General features: G+C 51.5%; 1 protein-coding gene across 1 annotated transcript; it reads right to left on the minus strand.

Annotated features, from left to right (window-relative positions):
* Positions 1-2,806: 2,806 nt before the first annotated feature.
* TMEM200C (transmembrane protein 200C) lies at positions 2,807-7,831 on the minus strand. Its single transcript, XM_075744394.1, has 2 exons — positions 7,403-7,831; positions 2,807-5,181 (listed from the first exon to the last, which is right to left on the minus strand). Exon 2 carries the CDS (start codon positions 5,136-5,138, stop codon positions 3,489-3,491), a length of 1,650 nt encoding a protein of 549 aa, XP_075600509.1. The 5' UTR covers positions 5,139-5,181; positions 7,403-7,831; the 3' UTR covers positions 2,807-3,488.
* Between the last annotated feature and the right edge of the window lie 541 nt (positions 7,832-8,372).

The raw sequence follows: 8,372 nt of genomic DNA on the forward strand, positions 1-8,372 counted from the left end.
CAGAACTGGGTTACAGTACGATCACGTCATCAGCTTCTCCAGAGTCCTAAGGATTTTGTAATGAACAGCAGCACGACTGAAGTACAACTAGGGCATTTGCCTATGTTCTCAGACTGGTCCAAGCAGCACCTATACTCATAATGAACATACGTAACCTTCTCCCTAGTGATGGGAGTGTTCTGAGGGTTTGGGCAGAAATTAACTTTTCCCCTGGAAATTTTATATAAATATCATAGCACTTCTATGCTAAAAAACAAACCACACATTTCTGGAGCAAAATCTGAATTTTCTATAGCAAAAATTTATGCCTAGGTATTCTAGCTTAACAGATCTTCAGGGATATCACTTTTTAAATAGGGGAACTAACGATTCCTAATGATTCCTAACCATAAACATTTTGTGTGGGAGCACATCTCTTTCCGCAAGACGCAGGCAGGCGGATACTGGCAAGTAGAGGCAGCTGTTTCGCTCTTGACAAGGACTGTGGAGGAAGCCCTTGGTGGCAGGACATCGGAGAAGAAAGTTAAGAGACTGGATTGGAGAAAAAACACGTAAGCACGTGATAGGATGCGCAAACGACGGCCAAGAGGCAGCCTGGCAGTCCTGAGAGGTGGTCAGGGCCAGCTGGGAGAGACTGAAGAATGGGTCAATGCACCAACGCCAGTGTTCCCATCACCTGCTGGTGTCACCAGGAAAGGCTCAGCTCCTTACCAGCCGCTGCGGTTCTCTCCGAGGCTAACGGTACTGACAGCGGTCACGGCGGGTGCACAGGGATTGAGTTTCTCCGACGTTTTTCCAACATTGACGCGTTAAACTAACTTGCCCATCTTGAATTTTAAACAAAAGTTTCTGACTTCAACTCCACCACCACCTAAGTTGCTGAAGAGTTTTAATTACTAAGTTTGCAAAAGTAATGAGAGATTTTTTGATAACTTGCAAACAGAGAGAGGCAGCTTTCTCTGCTTATTAATCTGTATGTTACAAATCACTTCTAGTTGCTGGTATAAAAAAAAATCGTTTGATGAAAATTCATGTTTCTCACCTTTTTTTGGCAACACAGAAACAAGCTATAATTTTACTTATTAAACCCAAACTCTGTTGTAATTTTGTTATTCAGAAAACTTTGCAGTAAATTAATCATCAGAATTACTGGGCTGCTTTATTTTAAATCAATCTAAGGAGTACCCAGAGGCTTTTTTAAAGTTGGATTTTTTTTCAGAGCACACTGTAGATTTGCATGACTAAAGAAATATTTAATAAGAATATTAAAAAAAAGCACTTGTTTCCCCCCCCCCAGAATAAAACAAACCCTTGCCACATCTTCATGAGGACCTCGTGCTCCAGGAAGTAGCACCCATAACAACTCGCCTCTTCCCCTCCACCTCCACAAAGTGTTTTTGCCTGGAAAATAACAAACAGGGTGTCTTCAGCATCTCCGTCAGCACCAGCTAACACTGCTCAGATACATCTCATAAATCCTGCTGGAAGTCAAAGAAGAAGGAGCAGAGGCACAGGGCCGTCGCCCAAGGGGAACCGAAAGGAAAGACCCGTGCAAAGGCCAGTGCCAGCTGAGCCGACCGCTCCCCACTTCACGTGGTGCCTAATCCAGCCCGTGCCGGTGCAAGCAGTTTTACAGCGCAGTTTTGCCAGCTGCGTGTTAGCGGTTCTATAGCAAAAAATGCCACACTGATGTTCACATTGTCAATGCACTGGTTGCCACTGACAGAAGGAAAGATATTGCCACCTGGATGTCTCCGTTGCTTAAGAGAACAAACACTTTCTGCTTCTCCCATTTCAAGACTCTGACATGGCTTTTTTTTCTTTTTTTTTCTTCTTTTCTTTTAAATTAGGCTTATTTAAAAAAGGATTTTGCTGGATTACTGAATGCAATTGCATTTAGTGATAGCTATATTCCATTTTGCAATGTATTGTAATGTAAGTAAATATGTAACTAAGCATTTTAAAACATGAAACAGTAAGAAAAATTTTAATTGCGACAGATTCTTGCCTGCCACATTGTATTTGTTTAATGTCGATTTCCCTTCCCATAGTAGTGAAATGCCACATCCATATTTAAAATCTGAAGTATCGACAACATCTTCTGAGCACATAAAGCTGTTTTGGCAAAATAAAAGAGCGCCTGCCATGCTGCAGCTACAAAAATGAAACAGCTCATCAATTTACCAAAAATCTGCCTACAGACAAGGCATTCTCCAGCCTTCAAAAACCTGATGCTTTTCTCACACAGGAAGAAATCCTTGCCATGCCAAAGCCAGTGAGAAACCTCCGCTGACTTCAACAGGGCCAACTGCTACGAGATTGACAGGGCTACCATTATGCTTTAAAATTAAACTTATGCACATGCATTCACAAATAAGAACTGTAACAGCAGAAAGGCTTAATGCAACAGTTCTAGGGGAAGCAAAAAAATCCCAAAAGAATATTCTGCACTTTGAGATTCATGTGTTACTCACAAAGAATCTAATTTTAAGAGAAGGTCAAACCTTTAATTTTTTTTTTTTTTTGTATTAGCATGTGAAAATCTCACATTTCTTCAGCTGTCACAGAGCACCGTTAGAAATGGGAGTCAGAATCTGCTGATTGAATTAAAGTGTGGTTTCTCAGAGACTGAATCAGTATTTGTTTTGAAATTACTCCTAGATGATTAATTACCCACTTAAAAGCATAAGCAAACCTTTGGCCTCATAGCATCTCTACAGTCTTTCACAGCATAAAACTAAAAGCTTTCGGATATCTGTAATTACTTACCAAAATAAAGGACTTTTTCGTGTGGCAGTTTTGTTTGTAAATGTTTTATTAAAAAAAAAAATTCCTTTAATGCTATTAGTCAATACATGTGTAATAATACTTAATAAAGTATCACATAGTAGTAGGTATTTTGGATTCAGGAATGTAATGATTTTAACTAAATCATCAGAGCTCTGTTCTGCTCCAGTCTCTTCTAAATTGTCATTATTTTCCAGAATTTAAACAAACTCATTCTTTGTCAAGGTACGTCACATCCTTAAGGCCTTGCAAACTTTTTAGTGATTGAACCAAAACAAAGAGCGAGCTCGGCTTTCTTGATCTGAAGACCACGTTGCTCTTGAGCTTAAAAAGGTGCCTGCAGTTTTCAAGCAGTTAGTGGCAAATCAGCAAGAAAGAAATCAGAGGAGAAGGGGCACTTGGAAATCAAAACAGTAAAGTGCACAGTTATACTGTCCGAAATTGTATTAATCTGATCCAAAGAACTTGCTGGACTGTGGATATTTAATACAATTTGGCTTGCATGGAACATACAATCACGATCGGACAGAAAGAATTTTCTTTTTCTTCCTGAAGTCATCTACAGGATTTATGGAATTCAATTTTCAAGGGTAACATACTGCAGCTCTTTGGATATTGATCGGTTTCCTAAGTCCACAAGGAGATGGAGAAGGGGGGGAGGTGTGGAGGGTTGCAAGGTGTCCTCATGCCTTCTGTTTTGTTTAGATGCCAGTACTCTCCAGCTCCCCGTCCTCCAGCCCTAATGCAGCATGCGACCTAGAAATCATAAAGAGTTTCTCTTTATTTGTGTACTGTCTTTGAGTTTGCTGGGATTGCTCTCCTGTTTGTTCTCTGCTGGTAGCCTTGAGGGAATCCGCATTCTCAACTGGTTCCTCCTCACAGTCCTGGATTTTACTGGCTGGGGTGTTGGCAACTGACTCCAAGGAGGTGCCCGCCTCCTCCAGGTGGCTGTAGCCCTTATTGCTGCTGGAAAGCTCAGACTGGGAGCTCTGGGAGTCCGTCCTGGTGATGGCAGGAGGGGTTGAGGGCGGTGACCCCCCCAGATCCAGAGATTTGGAGTAGCTAGAAGATGCCTTTACCAAGAGGTTGGAGTCTGGGCCCCTGCTGACAGCCGGGGACCGAGGTGGCTCCGGGAAAAGGGGACGCCTGGCATCGGGCAAGCAGCTGGTGCTCTGCCGCCTGAGAACCAGCCTGTGCTTCCTCATCCCACAGCCTCCCTCCATGTGGCTGCTGCTGAGGTCAGTCAGGCTCAGTTCAAACTCCCCCCGTGGGATCTCCCGGGCTCCCCGCTCACCAGGGGGCCTCCGCCAGCTTCCCCCTCCGCCACTCGGCGCCAAGGGCAGGAGAGTGAAAGCATTCAGTGAAGAGCCGACGATGGAGCTGGCTGTGCTGCGCCGGTCCCAGCTCTCCGGCGGGCTGCAGGGTGGGCTGGTGACAGTGCGGCCAGCGAGGGCAGCACGCTCCTGGTAGATGCTGTACACAGCCTCACCCAGGCTGGGAGGCTGCGGTGGGGTGCAGAAGGAGGAACGCCGCGGCGAGGACGCCAGGTCTGGTGGGGAAAGGGAGACACCCAGTCCTGGTGGCCAGGAGCTCTTGGCCAGCATGGCTGCAGCACCCAGGCCTTCACCGCCAGGCTTTAGCTCCAGGCCCCGGGACTGCACGTAGTTGACAAAGCCGTTGAGAGGGGCTGAGGCTGGGGTGCCTCCGTCCTTGGCCCGCAGGCTGTGGGCATCGATGACGGTGGAGTAGAGGTCACGCAGGTTGATGATCTTGGTCTTCTTGTCACGGTTCTCATGCAGCACCGCGTTGGCGCAGATGAAAAGGAAGATGCCGATACCCATGATGAGGGGGCCCAGGACCTTCAGCTTGTCTGAATGCAAGTAGCTCGAGAAAAGACGGAAAAGGAAACCCACTGAGGCCTGGGGGGACGAGGCAGTGGGAGGGGACTGCAGGGACCCCCAGGTGGCAGCAGTAGTGGAGGTGTTGGCTCTTGGGGGTGACTCTGGATTGATCCCTGCTTGTGCCCCGTCCTGGCTCCGGGAGCGGTTCTTGGGGGTGCCACCCTGCGGTGCCAGGTGCCGGCCCCCGCTGAAACTGCCTTCTCTGTACACCTGGCTGGGCTTCGGCCAGTAGCCCACCACAGCCAAAGCGATGCCCACCAGCAGTACCAGGATGCCACAGAGAGCGATGAGCCCTGAGAGGGAGCACAGCTTGAGCTTGCCTTTCACCACCACCACGTCATTCTTGCGCTTTTTTTTTGCCTTGCGTTTGCGCTTTGGGACTTGACTTTGGGGTCGCAAGGGGTCCTGTTTCCTAGCCGAGATCCTCAGGAGGCCTCCAGTGGCGATCATGGCTGGCTACCCAGAGCACTGCCCCCTACGGACACTCCAGCTCCTGCAGTGAAAGTGAGAAGAGAAAAGAAGATGATGAGGACCAGGGGCAGACCTGCAGCACAAGAGGTGTCTCTGTTTGCTGTGCCTCATTGAAACTCTTGCTAATTAAAGCCTTCAACAAGTGGGAGGGGGGTTGACACCAACAGGCCAATCTCCCTTGCCCACACAGCTCCTGTGTGCGAGAAAGGCAGGCAGACAGACTGACAGCATTGAAGCAGCCATGTGCCCCACTATGCTCTTGCCAAACAGCTAATTAATTTCTTTACACTCCAGGTAAACGATAGAGGGAATGGTATGTGCTGGTGTAAACAAAAAAATGATCTTACCGGTTTCAGAAGGAGCTTGCAAACCACCACAGCTCAGAGGATGCTGAGCCCCACTCCCTAACAGGATCTGGGGTTACACTGCACACTGACTGTGGTTAGCGGTGTCACATGGGATTTGAAGGGATGGGGGAAATAAAAGCAGGAAGGCAGTCTATTTGATCTACAGACACCCTTTGTTTCACTGCACTACTTACACATATTACTTGCCTTTCTTAAATGAATGCAAAAGGAATTACTGTGAAATGCACAAGAGAAACATTTGAACACTGGAAAGCCGTGCCCTGTGAAAGTTTCTTCCTAGCCATTTGCACTTGATCTGCAATATTACAGAAATTCATCTCCCGCCCGCAGTCCAGAGGCATCCCTGGTTTGGGAACACGTGCGATGCTCCAGGTAACTGTTATGTAACAGCAGCAAATTCCACTCCCCCACACCACAACCCCCCCCTCCCCCCCAGAAAAGGGAGATGGTGGCTGGCAGGTAAGAGATGGCATGTCAAATCTTATTAAAGGAGCAAACCCTTGCAAGTCACCTGGGGAAATGGCAATGACTGCTTGTAGGAAAACTGGCAGGGGACTAAACACTGAGCGTTTATGGCTTGCTTTTACTGGACCATCAGAAGTCATCTCTCTGTTCCAGTGATCTGAGCTACAAAATGCAGCGTGTACGAGCAATTCCTGCACTGTTGCAATTCCTTTTGGAAGATATTCCTTCAAGCTACCGAGAAGCAGGATCCCCTCCCCCCTTTCTGAGTGTCTGATTTTTTTTTCGCTAAGGGAGCAAAAGACGACAGCACCAAATATAACACAATTCACAAAGTTCAATTCATTGCACTGAAAGCCAATTAAGTAAGCACCTAAAAAAAAAAAAAAAAAAAAAAAGAGAGATCTTGCTCCCCTTCCTCTGCTCTGCTTTTAAATCTCCTCTCTTTTCTGTTCTATTCCCAGACTTGCCACGTATGCGGTAATTTTGTGTCCCATTTACTCCCTTTGTATTTTTCCCAGAAAAAGAGGGGTGTTGTCAGCAAGGACATTGTTAAATTACTCTCCGAGGTGCTGCACGCTCAAAACAAAGAGCAGAGACTTGTCTTCTCTTTCCTATCGCCTAACTATCTTTTTTTTTTTTAAAGATCATTTTTTGTTGATGCAAAAGTGTAATTATCAGAGCATGCTTTGCTTTAATGGCCGGTTCGTTGATCTCATTCTCTCTGCTGCCCCACTAGCCAGCAGCCTGTCTGCTCTACCACGGCGAAAACAGATAGTAATCAGCTCCGAGGAACCTTCGCAATTCGGCACCGCCTGGCACTTAGTTTTGGCGACGGCGAGAGCAGAGCTGGGCATGCGAAGGAGGGCACCGTCGGACCACCGGCCATTGCCAGCGACCGCAACGCAATAAAACAACCCGGGACTCGCTGGGGCTGCAGCCGCGTTTCCCAAGAACCGGCCGCGACCTCCATCCGCACGCCAGCCCACCGCCGCCGGCTCCTTAGGCGAACCCCCCAAGCGCTACCCAGACCAAATACAGTTTTAAGAGTATTAACAGGACCCGGTTTAACCCCTTCCCTCCCCTCGGGCACCACAGTCGGGGCTCGCCGGGCTCCGGCTGCCGGGGCAGGGGCCGCCGTGCACCGTTTTAGAGGCGCTCCGGCAGCAGAGCCCGGGGCGACAGCCGGGGGTTGCCCCTGGCTCCGCCGGGCGCCCCGCGGGCAGGGCGGGGGCACCGCGCCGGCCGGGCTCGCCCTGCAGCTTCCCCGCCGTCGGGGCAGGGCGTTGAGCCACGCCGGGCGGCAGCCCTGGGCCCCCCTCACCTCGGGGCGTCGGTCGGGGGTCGCCGGCAGACGGAGCCCGCCGCTCAAGATGGCAGCGGCCGGGGGGGGACGGGGACGCGGTCACTTACCTAGGAGGACCAGGGAGAAGTCCGCGCGGGAAGCGGGCGAGCCGCCGCAGGGAAGAAACTTTCCGGCCCGAGCGGGCATCCCCGCGCGGCGCCCGCCCCGCCGCCGCCGCCGCCCCTCACGGCCCCGGGCGGGCGGGCGGCGGGGCTGGGCCGAGCGCCGGGCACCCCCTCGGCCCCACCGGCGCCGGCCGCGTCAGGGAGCTCCGCGGGAGCGCTGCCCCCTCGCCATGCCGCATCCTTCCCGCCGCGGGGCCGGCGCCCGGCAGCGCCCGCCCGCCCTCGCCGCCGGACCCACCGGCCCGGCGGAGCCGCTGCCTGTGCCGCCGCCGCTGCGGGCGGTGCGCGGCTGCCGCGGCTGCCGGCCGGACTCGGCGCCGTTGCTAGGAGACGGGAGCCGTGACACAGGGAAATTGCGGCAGGATGGCCGCGGCCGCTTCCCCCCGCCCCCGCCACCTGCGCACCTGCGCCCGCCCGCCACTGCCCCGCCACGCCCCCCGCCTGCCACGCCCTCGGAGGCCCCGCCCTCAGCCGCCACGCCCCGTCCTCCAGCGCCCTGCCCGGCCTCGCCTCGCCCCGCCATGTTGGGCGCGCCGCGCCGTGCCGCGCCCGCTGGCCTCTTCTTCCCACCCCCGTCCGACAAGCGAGTGGCTGTGGGTGAGGTGCAGCCTCTCGTCTTCTTCTTTCTGCCCCCTTCTTCCCCTGGGGCTGTCCTCTCCTGAACCACATGACGTCCCGTCTCCTCTCACCGCCTTAGTCCTTCCCAGGGTTTACCAGGTCTCTCATGTGGGAGCTCAGTAGCGGGAAGCGGGAAGTTCCTCGGTTTCCTTTCCACCAGTGATATCTCAGCAGCCTTAGGCTCAGCTACCTCACCTTTGTTTTTTTCCCCCACAGGTTTGCGGGAATGAGTAGGGAGAAAGCCAAGAAGCAGGTGAGAAGATGAAGAAAAAGGATGAAAGAAGAAAGTGGCTGC

This window comes from Balearica regulorum, chromosome 2 (assembly GCF_011004875.1).
Source record: "Balearica regulorum gibbericeps isolate bBalReg1 chromosome 2, bBalReg1.pri, whole genome shotgun sequence".
NCBI classification, from domain to species: Eukaryota; Metazoa; Chordata; class Aves; order Gruiformes; family Gruidae; genus Balearica; species Balearica regulorum.